At 37.0% G+C, this 18,005-nt stretch overlaps 1 protein-coding gene across 3 annotated transcripts in view; it reads right to left on the bottom strand.

Moving 5' to 3' along the window:
- Window positions 1–18,005, bottom strand: part of SUGCT (succinyl-CoA:glutarate-CoA transferase) — a 315,428-nt gene that overhangs the window by 55,497 nt on the left and 241,926 nt on the right. Inside the window, exon 13 of one of the 3 annotated variants that reach the window (XM_056483689.1) lies at window positions 4,027–4,156. The exons of 1 other annotated variant lie outside the window; for it this stretch is intronic. In XM_056483689.1, coding sequence (XP_056339664.1) covers window positions 4,027–4,156 — 130 coding nt within the window. Of the gene's footprint in view, window positions 1–4,026; window positions 4,157–12,619; window positions 12,671–18,005 lie in introns of those variants that run through there. One more of the 3 variants, XM_056483691.1, reaches the window with a different exon arrangement.

The following is an 18,005-nucleotide window of genomic DNA, read 5'->3' as shown; positions in this document are numbered from 1 at the left end:
CCTTCCCTGATCCAAATTTTAAAAGTTCTATTTAATGTGGAGCTATGCACTCAAAATCTGCATTTGTACAGGTAGTACTCTTCCACAGATTCATCTAGAGTTCAGTGAAAAGGATTTTCACGGCCACAAAGGAAATGATGTAACCATTTTCTCCATATTTTTGCAGCCACAAGATAGCTGGCTGGTGGCAAATGTAATTACTACTCATGCCTCCAAACCACAAAAAAGTAATAATAGTTTTCCCTGTACATGCTGAACATAGAGCAATGGCCATAATCACCCCCTGAAGAAGTAACAGCACGTGTTGTGAAGCAAATGCCATGTTGGAATTACATCCCACATCCTGAAAGTACCCTCTTCCAAATAAAAATATGTCAAGTAATTTGAAATTTGGAAAGGATATTAAATATATCCCCATCCTGGTTCTGCTTGGTCTTGTATTCCTAGAATGTTGTTGCACAACAGAATGGTTTGCATGTCAGCATGCTTCCCATCTACTTTTTTCCCAAAGCAGAAATCCCAATATATTCAAGCTCTGTTGCAAAGTTTGTCTTTCATCACTAACAACTTTACTATTCTTCTTTCCAAACATAGTTTCTAATATACAGAGGTCACTTGGAGAAGGTATTAGCTCTTTCATATGGCTAAATATTGTATTAATGAATCACATCTATCTCCACTTTACCTTCATCTATCTCTCATATTTGAAGTTTCTTAGCACTTCATGAGACAAGTTGCTTTCTTAACAAATTTTTGAATGAATTAAATCGGACTTTGTTCTTTCCAATTGCCTGTTAATTTATCTCTTTTCTCCCATTCCCTTATTCTGACACAGTGAATGCTGTATGTTATAGTCTCAGGTCCCTAGCACCATGTCTGTGATACTACATGAATACACACAGGAAAATCACAGTTCATTGGAATGTCCCTATTCTCTACTGCTGCTTTCTTCTAGGCTTACAGAGTGTTTCCTTCACCAAACTTGTTGGGTTTTTTGTGCATGTGAGGTGATGGCTTTGACAATGTCCTTCTTATGTCACAACTTCGTTGCTAATTGCTACTATACGCTATACACAAAATTACTTTTTATTGAGATTCCTGGGGATGGGGTTTGAGGCCTAATGCATGCATCTTTGTCCTGATCCATGTCACATTATTCAAATACTTCACACTTTTCTGCTGTGTCTCTCGTTCTACTACAGAACACCTCACCTAGATTCCCTCTTGGTTATAAGAAGTTAAATTCCTTACTTTTTAATCTTTTGTCTAAGGGATTTTCATATCCTCTAGCTTAACAGTCGTTCTACAAACTAGCTATTGGCTCTTCAACAATAAATTTAGATATTACAGCAGCCATGACTTTAATGCAAAAAGGTGCATTCTGATACAGGACTTAAGAGCTTCTTACCTGCATTCAGCTATGTTACTTATGTCAAGAACTTCCACACTCTAGAACTAAACATTTAAAAAGGCAATCACTGAGAGTGATGAGAAATTTCTTCCCTTACACTCTATCCCAGTGTGACCTTTGACCAGCTGAAGGCAGTTGAATTCATCCATTATTACTGCTTCGTTGGGATTAGAGGATTCTTTTATCTCCTTCAACATTTTGGACTCAATATCTGTTTCCTGATTAGAGGCTCAACAATATAGCCCTAATATAGCTCCCTAGTTCTATGACCTAATCTGTCCATCCTGCTCAGTATATAGAAGGTATTACACTTTCCTATTGATTTTTATCATTCCAATGTTCTTCAGTAATGCCTACTATGTCAAGATCCTTCTTCTTTGCCAAGAATCTCAAGTTACCCTTTCTAGTCTTATTCGGCTCATGTTGGTATAGAGAGATGTATAGGTTTTGTATACATTTTGGGAAGCAGAGAGTTGGCCAGAACATTTTTTACTTAACTCTAAAATTTGGCACTGTATAACCTTCCCAGAATTTCTCCTCTTTCTGTTTTTCTGCACATTTGATTCTTGTCCTGTACACTTTTTGTATGACTGACATCACTAACAGATGTCTTAAAATGGAGTGTGCCCTCATATATCAGCTTTTTCTCAACTTCTGCATGAGACTACACTCATTCCTCATTGCACCAGCAATCTATTCTTACTGTTGTTTTAGACAAGTCCTTCAACTGAGACTCTTTCTCTGCAAAGCTCTGTGTAAGTATCCCTATTTGTCATCCATTAACTGAAATACCAAAACTCTGAAATTATAAAACCTGCACATTAGACTAAAATTAGACCTCAGTTCAGAAGGAAGCATAAAGTTGGTGAAATTGGATAAGTTTCCAGGATTCTTTTAGTGGTTCATAACACTGGAACAGAATATACCCACCTCTTCTCAGAGTGACCTCTTCTCAGGGACCCTAAGAAAGTCTGTTCTTCACAGACTACCTTCTTCCACCCTGAGAATATACTCAGCAAACTGTTTCTGGGGCCAATATGCCCAGGCAATTAACATTTTTAGCAATTCAATTGCATAAATCATCTTTCAAAATTTCTAATCAAAGTCAGACATGTCCCTAACACTGAGAATAATTCTTATATTACTGTTTTGCTTCCCCTAGCACCTCCTGCTAAAAAATTAAAAATTTAAAAGTCCTTACTGCTAAATCAGCCACAGTATAATGCCTAAAAGGGACATTAAATAATCCAAAAAGTATTAAAAAAGTGAAACCTTTTCTGGCAGAGCAGAAAGAGCAGAAACACTTTTGCCACTGTCTAATCTTCAACACATACTTATTTTTGAGAAAAAAATATTAAATTCAATTTATATCTCACAGTCTAAGTAAATATGAGACAGCTGCTAATAAGTCTACATAAATCTCCTATGTTTTCATCAGATGCATTGAAAAGTAGTGAGAGTAAAATAATGTACTTTTATTCTAATAGCAGACCAGTAAAGAATCAGGTTTTTAACTCTTGTGGAGAAGGAAATATTCCCAACGGGTTTATTAGCATGTGATATGTTTAATATTTTTAAAGAAAAGCAAGGAGATTAAGAGAATAAAGATTTATAACTTGGGCCTAAATGTACAAAAATGCATGGATACAAGTCTGTATTTAATTGCATAAATTCTCCGATTTTCAAGCTTGCAGACCTGACCCTGATTTCAAGGGGCTGTCTGGGAGCTTAAAAATTAGGTTGCTTCCCTCAGATGACCAAGTATAGTTCCCTGACAACTTCTTGCACCATCAGTCTGGAGACGTGGCAGAGGAAACAATCTGTCCTCATTTGTAAAAAATACATACATTTTTCAGATGTGCTTTTTCCCTGAGAACTGATGTGATTACAAAACCATACTTTTGGTGGACTTGAATGTGTAAATTCACAGAAATATTTTAGCAGAGATGGTTGGCTGTACTGCTATTTGGATATAAGTCCTGGCTCATGCTGGTAGCAAGACGGGGTGTGGCTATATTCAAAGCACTGGCTCTGCCATCAAAGAGTCTGTCTCCAGCTGCAGCATAGCTTTCCTAACACTGATAACTGCACACAGATCACCTGGTGCTACAAAAACAGATTAATTTTATTATTGCACAGTCTGAAATACTGACTGCTTTTTCCCCTTGTTTCAGTCAGAATTCCCAGTAATTTTCTGCTAGCAATGGTGTTAAAATTATTGGCTTTTAATAACATCTTTTCTACTTTGGATTGCTACAAATACTATATCCAGCATTTAAATGTGTAGTTTCCTCCGGGAAAAAAAAAAAAAAAAAAAAAAAAAAAAAAAGGAAAAACTTAATTACAATAAATTTTTAAAGATATGAGTGAAGATAAAAAATTGAGAGTATCCCAGACTGTACATAGACTATATTATTTTGGTGTCCGTAATGTCAGAAAGAAGAAAAAATAAGAAAATAATAAGAAAATAAGAAAGCTTTCTTATTTTACTTCATCTCTTATATCAAACAACAACAAAATAAGTTTCCAGATGTTTTCTTTTGTGGAAACTGACTGGTTAAGGAAAAGTGTGTTTCCTAGGTTATTACACTGCTAATAAGCTTTGACTGCCACACCTTCAAGCACTGTGTGCCATAAGTGGGAGACTGATGGAGTAAAAATACCAAGAACCTTTCCACTGCCATTGTTTCCATAACAACTGTGTGGATGTTTGTTACATTCATCAGCAATCGTATATGGACCTGCCTATGGAGTTGGAGATGAAAATTCTGATAGGGCTTTGGATAACTGAGATTTTTCAGAAGTCACTTTTTGTCATGTGTTATTGAAGTAAGTCACATGCAGATGCAACTCTGGATTGAAAAATGACTGAGGTGTTTGACCACCATGTAAGGGAATTGTTATTTCAAAATGTACAATCTTCAGCCAAGTGCACAGAGAACACTATTAAGAGTTGTTACAGAAATCACATACTTTTACAGAGAGGCATGCATGTTATGGCAAGAATAAACTTATAGACATAAAAGAGATCTCAATACTCAGCCTCAAAAATTAATACATTTAATAGCAGGCTAACAGTGAGCATAAGAGCCACTAAACAGCATTGTACATTATGCTAAAATATCACTTGATTTCTGATGGTCCTTGGGAGTCTCACTTGTTTTGCCAAATACAATGTACATAATCAGTATACATATTCTGACCTTGCACGCCACACTGAGTTCCCAAGAGCCTTCTTTTAAGTACTCCATCCATCTTTCACCTGCCATGTAAATGTTGTGGTTTATTTATACACCACTGTTTCATTAGAGTTGGTCTGTCAGCTCAGAGTACTTAACCCTTCCCAGGACTGCAAAACTTGCTCATCCTCAGAGGAATGCCACTGAACAGTGGCACCTGCTTAGTACTGTAAAGTACATCCAGATGAGAACATCTTCCTGCACATCGTCAGCCTACTGCAGGCAGAGATTCACCACACCTCTCATAAGTGGTTTATTCCTGCATACTCTTGCACTGATCCTCATAGCCCTTTAGAAAAGGAACTGTGGCTGTGGTTTGAAACACAGCATTTTAAATTAAGTCAAAGGAATTCTGTATAGCAACATGTGCAGACAACCCTGGTAAACTGTATAGATGCTGTTGAGTGTTGCTAGATGTCCTGGGCAGTCAAAGGAACTTTCATCAACAGAAACTCTGGCACATGGAGATTTTTCCAGATTTATATTCTGCCTCATTAACATTAGCCTTTGAAACAAACTCACTTAAGACAGAGAACTCCTAACCATGCCTACACCACTGAACTGGGATTCAAGAGTGTATATGGGGAAGGTGAAGAGTAAGTTCCCACTTTGTATCAGTATCCTCAACTCCTTTCCAGCAGTCCAGTACTTAACTCTTACCCACTTTTCCAACATTAGCATTTAGTTATTAATTTTATTACTCAACCATAAAATTTCTCTCCAAGTTGCAATAAAGCAAAAAGAAGCTAAAGGCAGGAAGGTATTTCAGGGCTAAGAGTATTTAAACAAAAGAGGTGATTTCTTTCAGAAACAATGATAATTTTTAAAAACCCAAAACATAGTTTTGAAAATATTACATTTCACAGCTGTTTAGTCACGGATGCTCTGTAAGAATTTAATGTAAAAGGCAATTAGTATGTGAATACTACATATGCAACGGTGAGCAAAAATAGAAGACTAGTTTTTAAACACAATGCTTCCAAAGACATTGCAATACAAGATGCTAGAGAAATTGAGAGACGGAGATGGAAATTAAAAAGGAAAATACCAAGGACAGATTTTTCCACTTAAAATCTTACACAAATTTGCACAAACACAGACATCAAATAGTTTGCCTGAGTGTCTTAGGGGTGGATTTTTATTCCATGCCCATTTTTAGTTTTCGTTTTGTGTCTGGGATGATCGCTGCTCACCTCCCTCTCCCATCACCCCTGACCCTGGATTCAGGAGTTTTGTCCTGGGTGAGAGCCAGCCTGGGATTTCCTGTGAGAGCTGGGGGAGCAAGGAGTAGTTGCTTCCTTCCAGTGAGATGAGTTCTCTCCACAGGCACACAGTGGGATCTCTCTGGTGAGAGATATTTGTTGCTGTGTGGTTTTTGCCTGGGTTTTTATGCTCTCTTCTTTTGGAACTGTGACTGGATCTTACTAGCTGGCTTCTTGCTTTTGCTACGCTTTGTTTGTCATCCGGGATGTGCCGGCCTCTGCCATTCCAGCTTGATGCTTCCAAGGTTTCCTGCTGCAGTCCATCCATCCAGTGCTTCCTGAGGAGCACTGAGACGGCCTGCTGTCTGTAGTTTCCAAAGGAAAGACCCTTCTCTCTTTCTCTCTTCAGCTCACTTGCCATTACAGCATGGAGAGAGAGGGGCTGGGCCCGCCCACAGCGCCCCCTGCAGGCGCGGGGGAATCATCGCACCCGCCCTGCCTGGCCGGGAGCCACCAGCGCCCCTGGCGGCTGTGACCGGAACTGCACCAGAGGGGAAAGGGCCCCACAGCCCAGAGAAGGCTGGCACTGCGCTTGGGGTTCTGTTTGTTTTTAATGCTGCCGTTGTTTGTTTGCCTTATTATATATATATCTGTACGCACACTAGTAAAGAACTGTTATTCATTTTCCCTTATCTTTGCCTGAAAACCACTTAATTTCAAAGCTATAATAATTCAAAGGAAAGGGGGTCATATTTTCCATTCCAAGGGAGGAATGGAAATCCTACCTTCCTTGGCAGACGCCTGTCTTTCAAACCAAAACACTGGGCAAATTCATATCTTCAAATATTGGCAATTTTGTCACTTCAGCTTTGTGTTGAGGATTTCTACTCTATCTCAGCAGTGACACCTGTTGCATAATATTAAATAAGGCAATACTAGGATGTGATAGCAATAAAAGTGTCACTGAGAGTAATTATGGAAGAGCATTTTTCCTAAACATGCAAATGTAAGCAGATGAGCAATGTAATTGGAAAAGCATTTTTCACATCTGCATTTTTAACCATTTCAGAGCCTGCACAATACCATCAATTTACAACACTTCACTGTATCTGAGTTTAGTTGAAGCAGGTTGCATGACCAGAACCCTGTCATGTGAAGCCATAAGCACTATTCTGAAAATTTGCTTTGTATAAGACCTTACATTCTATTGAATGCTATAATTAAAATGAAGGGCAATCAAACTATAAAAGTGTACAGAGGGGTGACAACTAATAAAATGAAATAAAAATATTTTAATAAAAACAATTTAAAAATCATCTTCAGCTTGCAGCTGCTTTGTGAGACCAGCTCCAACCTTAGTTAAATTTAAGCATAATACAAAAGCTCCAAATTTTCTTTTTTTTGACTCTTCTGATTAAAATGCTACTAGCTTATCATACAGTATGTATTTCCTACAAATTGAAAATTTATTTAATAAACTCCAGTCCTGCAAAAGGACTCCTCTTCCAGAACTACTACTGCACACTAAATGCCTTCAAAATCATACTATTCCATGCACATCATGAGAAGTTTGTGCAGATAATCCCACTTGAGTATCAAAGCAAGTATCTTCTCTACTTTCCAGGAAAAAAAAAAAAGTACATTAATTAATTCAGTAGCAACAAAATTAAATACAATTCTGCTGGTGAATGAAACCAGTCCATTACTATCATCATGTGAGATATTCTGAAGATACTGTCATTTTTCCAGTTGATCACCTACTGTTCATGAAAACTGTTGGGTTAGATTACCATTTAAAAATGCTTAGTGTTTCAGACCAAGACAGAAAGAACTGTAATGTTTGGTATGTTAAGCTACTTTGAAAACAGTATTGTACAATAAATCAAGTTACATAACCGTAAGTCATATATTTTAGGAGAAAATCACAGGATTTTTTTTTAAAAGGAAGGCATTATTTTTTGGTATCTCATTTATATGTATCTAAATGTTACATACAGTGTAGTGCACAAAAGTAGAATTCCTTTTTGTTATAATTAATTGCTCCAAACACCTGTTTGGTCATGTGTTTAATTAATCTGAAGTTTTCTTTCCCCACTACTCTGCTTGTCTGAAATGCAGAGTTTGAAATAGATATTTAAAAGCCACGTGATAAAGGGCCTTTTTTGCCTTAACTGAGGCACATGCATGTTGAGATAAAAATAATAACCAATGTAGGCTCTAAGTCCCAAACCCAGAATAATCTAAGTAACTGTTCGAAATGTTTCTTTAATATTGTGAGTTCTAATTGTGCAGTATTTGGGTTTTATGCCGACCAAAAAACAAAGCAGGAAACAAAGAATGTGGATCAGAAGTCACAAAAATTGACTTACAATAAAGGGAAGATCAAAGGACGTGACTACTTCTGTGCTAAATAAGAGCCATACAACCAGTAAGGACAGGACAGAATAACATGAATAGAATAGAATAGAATAGAATAGAATAGAATAGAATAGAATAGAATAGAATAGAATAGAATAGAATAGAATAGAATAGAATGGAATGGAATGGAATGGAATGGAATGGAATGGAATGGAATGGAATGGAATGGAATGGAATGGAATGGAATGGAATGGAATAGAATAGAATAGAATAGAATAGAATAGAATAGAATAGAATAGAATAGAATAGAATAGAATAGAATAGAATAGAATAGAACAGGTGGAAGAGACCTACAATGACCATCTAGTCCCACTGCCTGACCATTTCAGGGCAGACCAAAGTTAAAGCATGGCTTTAGAGGCACTGTCTAAATGCCTCTTCAGCACTATCATGGGCTGGGTGTGATCAGGGGAGGCATCAACAACGTCTCCAGGAAGCCTATCCTAGGTTTTGACTACCCTCTGGGTTATGAAATGTTTCTTCATATCAAGTCCAAATCTCCCCTAATGGAGGCAACTTTGAGGTATTCCCCATGTGTCCTGTCACTGAGAGGCTAAGAAGAGCTCAGCACATTTCCATCCTCAGGAAGCTGTAGGCAACAGTGATGTCACCCCACAGCCTCCTCCTCTCCAAACCAGACAAGTCCAGTGCCCTCAGCCGCTCATCAGAGGACATTCCTACAAGCATTGGTGCCCTTCTCTTGATGTATTAGAGTCACAGAAGAAATATTTAAATATTTTTAAATGTTATTGAAATATTTAAGCAGTAGTAACAGTAATTGAAGATAAACGAAAAGCAAGTCAGGGAGATGAACTGGTATGTAAAACCATGACATTTAAATAGGAAAAACTATTTTAATTTTCTATTGCTAAGATCTACCTATCCTTTCAGATGGAGAGAAATTTTAAGGCTGAAACTAAGTAAAAAATTAGAAAACACACTTCATAAAACAACCTTTTCTTATCACAGTACAGAAGGATTTTTCAGTGATGTGATCCACCTCTGGTACGTAGGTTCTGAGATTATATAAAATGGCATTTTATTTTATATAATCAATATATATAATCAATACAATAAAATTTCCCTTGAGGACTCAATATGTCAGAGACCTACTGGAAATCCATTCCAATAAAACTTGTAGCATCATTTCTTTATAAAAAATAGATAAACTGGATTCCCTTAGATAGATTTTTCTTTTTTCTAAAGAAAAAAAGAATCTGTATAACTGCAAACATTTTTTCACTCATTCAATAGCACCATTTGGTTTAGATAAACGGAAGAAAAAATTATTCCAATAAGTCCTTATCCTTTTCTTCAATTGTATAGCTGAAGAAATATTATTCTGGGAAAACTCAAAGTTCTGGGCTTTTCATGTATTCCTTAGGCTCATGAATACAGCTACCAGTATTCAACAGAAAGCTGGTTATTGAAAGATGAATACTGTTGACTGGACTCAGCCCATCCTCCAATTACAGAAAACCAGAAATGATTAAAACACAGTTGCCATGTAAAATTAATTGACAGTTATTGCTGATATGGACTGCAATGGAATATGTAACCTGGTGAATTAGCAAAGACAGTTAAAAGAAGGATTTCTCATCAAAAAAAATGAACACACATTGTGGGATTTCTTCTCTGCCATATATGCATAGGATGATTTTTGGAAATTAGCCGTATGACCTCTATTCACTTCATCTACCATTAAACACTTGACTGAAGATTGCAAGATGGTCAACACATTTCCCTCATATAGGAAACAGAGAAAGGCAAATGCAGAGGGTGATCATGTCTGATAATTGACTAGAATTATCATTACTATAATTATGACTTACTCCATTAATGATGGAGTGATCTTACAATAAGAATGCAACTACCTCAAAAATCTCACTTAAATGCTTGGTTTAGTACCAAGATGTATACACGACTGTGTTTGTCAATTCCTCATCTGCAAAATGTGGAAAACAACATTTCCACAATTTTTCAGAAGAATAAAAGGCACATGGGACACTGAAAGATACAGAAAGAATATCATGTTGGACTGGTTTCGTTTCACTGGACATTAGTCATCTGCCTTCTGATTTACAGCAGTAGATGTGAGACAGGCTGCCAAAATGAATTTTCACTATATAATAAAATGGTCTGTGTTTCTGGGATCCACTGTCACTGCTTCCATGTATCCAATGACAAAGATGTTCCTTATCAGTTGTTCCTTTTTATATATAATAGCATATTCATAGGTTTAGAGTCAACACTCTGTGGGTTGAAGGAAAAACACTAACACATTCAGGAAATGTGCCCTGAATAAGTGGTAAGTGTCTAATGTGTTAAAGGAGCTCTCAGATGTGTGTACAATCCAGTTTTCCCCTTCAACACTGACAAATGCTCAATCTTCAGTCAAGCTCTACTTACAGGCAGCTGACAGTTGGGACCTGCCAGCATTCTCCCTTAATCCATCAACACATACTTGAAGAGAAAAGAGATACTCCATCTCCAGAAAAAAAAATCTGGAGTTTTTTCAAGCAGGCCTCATGGAGATATAGCTTACTTATTTGTCTTGCACATCAAGACATCACACATCACTCAAGAAGACATCAAAGAAAACAGAACTGCCATAAATCTGATGACTGCTTTTTGTTGGTATTATTATTGCTCAGCTATTCAAGGTGATGAAGTCTTGGTGAACTTCATGAAGCTAAATCATGCTAGGACCGTTTTCAAACTTAAGAAACATGGTACCAACACAAAAAAAAATATTAGAAATGTGTGTAACTGACACTCAAATGTAGCTACAATATATTTATCTTATATTTACCTTTTGTTTGATTGATAAATTGTAGGTGTTTAATTTCGATTGCAGTCTTTTAAGGAAAAAAATAAATTGGTTAGAATCCAGCTTGCTTTCTCTGGGTTAGCTCCACAATGTGAACCACAGCATAGTAAATGGAGATTTGCTTTACAGACCTAAAATGCTTAGTTCCTACTGTAAGTGGGAATAGTTTTACAAGAACATATATGTTTCTGATGACCTTTAGCTGTGTAACATTACCTGTGGTTGTTTGTGGATTAGCTATCAAGAAAACAGATTCTACTTCTGATGCGAATGAGTCACAGAAAACCCCAAAACATGTTGGGAGACTGTTCAGTCAGGTTTTGCAGTCTATTAATGATAAATTAACAAGATGGACATTTATAGTTGTCTCTGGCAAAACTGAAGTAGCAAATACATTTTGTCCATTATCATTCATCTAGTCAGTTGTAAGTTTTAAGTGGCAGGCTAAAGGCATCCTTCAGGCATGTAGAATGTTTCCTTTGTACTGCTATGCTAGTGATGTTGAACCAATGTGATACTGTCATGGAAGCTAGCTGCCTGAATCTTTCTCCTGAAATTTTCTATTTGCAAAAGCTGTCAGAGTTTGAAACTGGTTTTAATTTCAGAAACAACTGATATTTCAAATTTGAAATAAAATAAGAGGCTTAAAAATGTATTTTTAAACCAACTATTTTTTCTTAGAAAATATGTGCAAGCAAAGAATTTTCTGAGATGCAAATAGAGTGAACACAGAAACCCTTCCAGAACTATTTCTTAGTCCAGTTCTTGTTCTTATAGTAAACTACTAAGAGGAACCTAATAGCAAAAAAAAAGTCTTCTCTTTATACCAGTATAAATGGTTCAGGTTCATTTTTCAAATTTTTAAAACAGCATTGTTTTTGATTATGGTCCACAAAAAAGTTATTGTTATATTTTGAAATCAGGTTTATATATAGTAAAACACACAACACACAATAGCTCATCAATCTTGTGCTACTGTGCAATATTAAGATGCCTTTAGAAGTGTATGTTTCTTTTGCTCTTTAATGCCAAGATCTGCAAATGAATTTGAGAACAACAGGAGAACCATATGTTAAAATGTGATGGTTGTGGTCAAATGACAATAGAGATCAGCAGCTTTCCCTTTAACTTTGTAAATATGTCTCCAAAATGCTTCCCCAAATCATCCTAAAGATTACCAAAAGTATCTGTAACATGTAAAGACAGAAGTCTAGAAATCAGCAATTAAATTACTATCAATAATGCTGTCAATGAAGAAATTTAATAAAAAACAAAAGTACTTAAGCTTCAACTCAAAAAAAGCAATAGCATAATTCACACTTAAAAATTAAGAAAAGCTAATTCTAAAAAAATATGATCCCTATTAGCTTTGATTTTTCTTTATCGTGACACTGAATGGAAGCTTCAGAATATAATATTCTATTTTCAAAGTTTTTCTTAATCTTTGAATATCACTGAAGAAACCCTAAATGCTTCACCACCCTATCTTCTGCTTCTATGCACTGGTACTCCAAAGTAAGAATTCTTTTAAGTTTTACTCGATGGTGATAGAAGAATCTTCTTCCTGTTGCTAGAGATATTACAACAGACATAGCATTAGGTGCATGCTCCTCATGGTATAAAGTGTTTTTTGGTGTCTTTTTATAAACTGGTTACAATGAAAAGCAAATACAAGTGTTGTTTCCTCATCAAAAGGTCAGCAATCTGATCAGAAGAGTTCAACTCCAGTTGATTAATGGATTCTAGCAGACATAAAATTATTTCTGGGACACTCTTAAAAATTTCTTGAGACTTTTTCTCTTATATACATGAGACTTTTATATATATATATATATATATATATATATATTTGTATATATATTTTTATATATATATGTATATATGCATTTCAGCCTTTAAAAAGGATTAGTAGAGCCATCATTCTTAGGATTTGTGCCCGCAGCAATCTGAAATGTCAATATAAGATCTGTGTCACTCTGCAAAACTGAATTGATAAGGTTCACTGCCAGTGGTTGACCATGACAGGCAGTGGGTGAGTAACTGGCTCATGGGATGGACACAAAGAGTTACAGCTAATGAGGTGACATCTGGCTGGAGACCTGTAACTAGTGGGGCTCCATCCTTGGCCCTGTGCTCTTCAACATCTTCATAAATGACCTGCACACAGGACTGGAAGGGAAACTAAGCAGGTTGGCCAACGATATTAAATTGGGAGGAGTTGTTGATTCCCTCAAAGGCAGAGAGGCCCTGCAGAGGGACCTGGGCAAACTAGAGGGCTTGGAAATCAGTAACTGTATGAACAAACACAGGTACTAAATTCTGCACCTGGGATGGGGCAACCTTGAATATGTGGACAGACTGGGAAATGAGAGGCTGGAGAAGAAAGGGAAGAATGAGAGACACCGAAGAAAGGGACCTGAGGGTCCTGGTTTATAGAAAGTTGGATATGAGCCACAGTGCCCTGGCAGCCAGGAGAGCCAACCCTGTCCTGGAGTGCATCAGGCACAGCATCACCAGCTGGGAAAGGGATGGGATTGCCCTGCTCTGATCTTCACTGCTGCAGCCTCACCTTAAATATTGTGTGCAGTTTAGGGTACCACAATATAAGAAAGATACAAAGCTAGTAGAAAGCATCCAAAAGAGGATATGAAGATGGAGAATGATATAGTCGGGGAACCATTGAAGGAGCACCTGAGGTAATTTGCATTGCTCAGTTTGGAGAAGAGGAGGCTGAGGGGAAATCTCGTAGCAATCTACAGCTTTCTCATGAGGGAAGCAGAGAGGCAGGCATTTCTCTACAGTGACCCATGACAGAACCTCAAGGAATGGCAAGAGGTTGTGTCAGGGCAGGTTTAGGTTGGATGTTAGGAAAAGATTTCTTACCCAGATGGTGGTTGGGTACTGGAAGAGGCTCCACAGGAAGCATTAAACTTGACAGAGCCCAAGAAGTGTTTGGACAATGCTCTCAGGCACATGGTGCGACTCTTGGGATGTCCTGTGCAGAGCCAGGACTTGGAGTTTGATGATCCTTGCAGTCCCTTCCAACTCAAGATATTCTAACTAAGATGGCACTTTCTAAGGGACAGAACAAGGATCTATAAGAAGGGCAGACATCCCCATGACTTCTGAATTTGCTTATGCCTGCTAATAGTTAATTTTTATGAGCTAACATGATAAGGTCATGAAGAAAGTCTATGGTTGTTCAGGAAATGTTTTCCTCTTAGAGGAGAAGCCTCAAATGACATAAATCAGGACAAAAATAATCTGAAATTACTTGACTAATAAGCAGTGAATACATTATTTCTAAATGTGTTGACATTCAAATATTCTATAAGAAAAAGCCCAAAATCAAGTCTTCTTGCCCTGGATCAATCTCAATAAAATAAGTATTTATCAAATCACAGTGCTTTGCCTATTTGCTTTGCTCTTTAAGTTAATTTCACTACGGAGAATGAAACTCCTGAATAGAAAATGTATAAACATGTATATTCATGTCACTTGCCATTGCCATACACCCATGACAATTTGACTGTAATTCAACTTCTTTAGGAAGGATAGTACTTGTGCTAATGTGGCCTAATTAATAAGAACCAGAATTTACTTTGTTATCTCAATTCCATCAATATTTGCAAGGTTTTCTAAAGCACTGAGGAGAGATTTGTATGTAGGGACTAGAAAAGAAGTAAAATATGAAGCAGGCACATGGTTTTAATTTGGGGTGGAGGGAGACTCTTATGAAATTTACTTGACTGCTGCAGGCAATATTGAAGGATTAAATGGAAACTGGCTGAACCTTAGCTTCCAGTTTATAAAGAGCATTCACTCTATAAAGTTTCCTTATAGCACCTTTTTACATAATGAGCTTTAACTAAATTCTGTCAGCACGGAAAGTGGTTCATATGGTTTAAGATGTGTCTTACTTAAGGAATTCAGAAGATTTTCCTTTCAAAGGCAGAGAAGAGATTTAAAGGATGGCTTGACTTTTGAAGCGGTAGAAGATGTTGTACCTATCCCATTTCTCATGTTTCCTACTACAGGCTTGAAATATCTGTGGTGGGATGTGGATCTTGTAAGCTGCAATTATCTTTCACCTGATTATTCCTATGCATTTTACATAGCTCTCATCCCCTTGAGAAAGTGTGAATTTTCCTGAGAGCTTTACCATTACTAAGGGAAACAGGAAGGACAAAATACATAAACTGATGCCATTTATTTTTAATTTTCTTAGTTTTCAAGATTTTTCTTTACTTCTGTTCTGGGCTCAGAAAAAAATTATCGATAATGGCAATTTCTGAAATCTACTTTGCTTATCAACGTGGCTGCCACTCCTTTTCTTTCTGCTTACTTGATCTTCAAGAACTTCCAGCAGCCTTAATCCAACAAAAGTATCAGTTACAAGGAAAAGAACACAAAAAGCATCAGGATTTACCTGCCCTGGGAAATCAAGTATTCATTTGAACTTTTCAAAATGTTTTCCTTGTAAGCACTATTCAAATGAAATATTTTATAAATATTCAGGACTTAATGTCATTTGATTGAGAAATCTATTAACGTCTTTAGAAAGGCAAAGAAAAGCTATAGAAATGTAAAATATAGACAAATGTATAATTTGATTTGTATTTAATCAATACATATGTCATAATGTAGCAGAAGTTAAAACTCTATTTGAACAAAAGAGCTGCCCAATGCAAACAGGTGATAAGACGGCATCAGCCAAAGAACAAGATACTGACACACGTAATAATTTGTTTATTTGTAATTTTTCAGCCAGAATTATCCCCTTGAACTCCATTCACAATGAACTATTTTTTGGCATACTAACTCAAAGGGGAAAGAATCAATTTTACAAGTGTGATATAAAATGTGATATTTATACTGTTTTCCGGTTGTAATCAGCACTGTCTGATGTGCAAGTAATTTGTTGAATGCCAAAGACATTCATGTCTGGCTAACAGTTGTCGGCTGATTTTGCTGAAAGCTGTGTGTCAGAACAGGAATCTGTTTGTGGTAAAATGGTTCGTGCAGGAAGGTAGGCAGCCTGCTTCCACATACTGTGCTAATGATGCCTCTTCACAGCAACCACATTTTCCATTTTGAAGCCTTGCTCTAAAGTCATCCTGAAGTCTCCACTGGGAGAACATGGGGGAAAGAGGGTATATCCTCGCCTCAAAGCATCAGTTCCCAAGTTCATTTATTTACCAAAATGAAAACAAGATGAAAATAGCTCTCTCAGCTAAATTAGTAATTGTTTATTTTAAGCAAACTAATAGCCATACTTCACCTTTCTTTCCCAAAGATCTCAATATTCTTTGCACTAGATAAACAAACCTCAGATGATGTTAAGTATTATCTTTTCCAAATAATCTATTGGGTTATGAAGAGACACTGAAAGGAAGGGACATGAAACAGAAGAATGTGCTGCCATGTGTGCTGCTTTACATAATCCCTGAAAAAGAGCTATAGCAGTAGCTGAGTCACAGCTCCTCCTGGTAGCCCTTTATCTGAGGTGGGGATCAGCATGCAGGGTGGAAAAACTCAGAAAAGATGAGCCTGACCACTTCCTAGCTCAACTCCACCTGCTGCAATTGAAAGAGAAGTACCAGCAACAAATCCACTAATGCTTTTGTCTACCCTGCTCCCCTGATGGCCAACCTGGACCAGTGATGAAGGGAACACTAATATAATCATCCTGGTAGGGGAGCTGTTTTATGCCCTTCAAGAATGTCCCTGTAACATGGTGCAATACAGCCCTCAACTCCATGCCAGAGGCCACACAGGAACTACATGGCACAAGCTGGGAACAATCGCAGGTTTCCCAGGAGAGAGACCTAACCCTTGATCATAAGACTATACTTTCTTTTTCCTCAATCCTTTATTTTATTTTCAGTAATGTAATAGATTCTAATCCCTCCATAACCCCATTAAAGTGCTGCATGCCAGTCTCTTGCCCATCATCAGCAGACTGCCCTGCAGGCCTGAAACCACTTCAGATGGCAATTTTTCAAGCAACTCTAATCAAAATGAAATATCTCTCAATTAATTATCCCTCTACAACCTGCATTCCAATCCCACTCCATAATTGACAATTACTTGCCCATTCTTCCTCACAAAGCCTGGAGTAAATTGGATAATTTTAGCATTTGTTTCATTTTGACTGTTCCTAAATTTAACGTGGGAAACTCTTTGCACCCACTCCCCCTTCCTGTTTTGGTAAAACAAGTTAGTTAGAACTGATGTCTTCACAATTAAATTTTCAACAACACATCAGGAAGGGCTTTGCCTCAGCTCTTCATTGATCTCATTATTACAAAAAGCATGCAGATATAGCCATGTCTGGCACTTTATACTTTTTCTTGTTACTTTAGGAGGTACTAAACAACATATTCAAAATATCATATTTAATATAAAAAATACATATTAAGGCTTCTGCTCCAATTTCTTCCAGACCAACATGTTGCAAAGTATTTCCCGGTTCATATTAAACACACATGAGAACATTTGCACTTATGGTTAGGAATCAGCTCTTGACCTTCTAAACTTGTATTGTTCCCTGATGAACACTCTGGTTCTAATTCCCAAAAAGGCCATGACCTGGTGTGTATCCAAGGTCAATTAAAATGAAGTCCTTAAAGCTTTTTCATATGAATTCTAACATGTTTTCTAAGAATTATAGTCTCAGACTTAACCCTCTGCTGTTTAAAATTTTTCCAATATGAGATTCTGATTGTTCTCAGCAGCTGGGTGTGCTGTATTTTCTATCATTTCCCTGCACAAAACAGCCCTTATGGCTTATCACCTTCCTCTTCATCACTTTCTCTTGGAATCAGAAGAATGAGAAGCATTAAAAATCTGGTCAGCTATCAAGGCGATTCTCTCACTCAGGTTCACCTATTTCTTACAGAGCT

Source organism: Oenanthe melanoleuca, chromosome 2, assembly GCF_029582105.1.
Source record: "Oenanthe melanoleuca isolate GR-GAL-2019-014 chromosome 2, OMel1.0, whole genome shotgun sequence".
Taxonomy (NCBI): domain Eukaryota; kingdom Metazoa; phylum Chordata; class Aves; order Passeriformes; family Muscicapidae; genus Oenanthe; species Oenanthe melanoleuca.
Note: the sequence above shows the minus strand (reverse complement) of the source record. Positions and strands in the feature narration are given on the sequence as shown.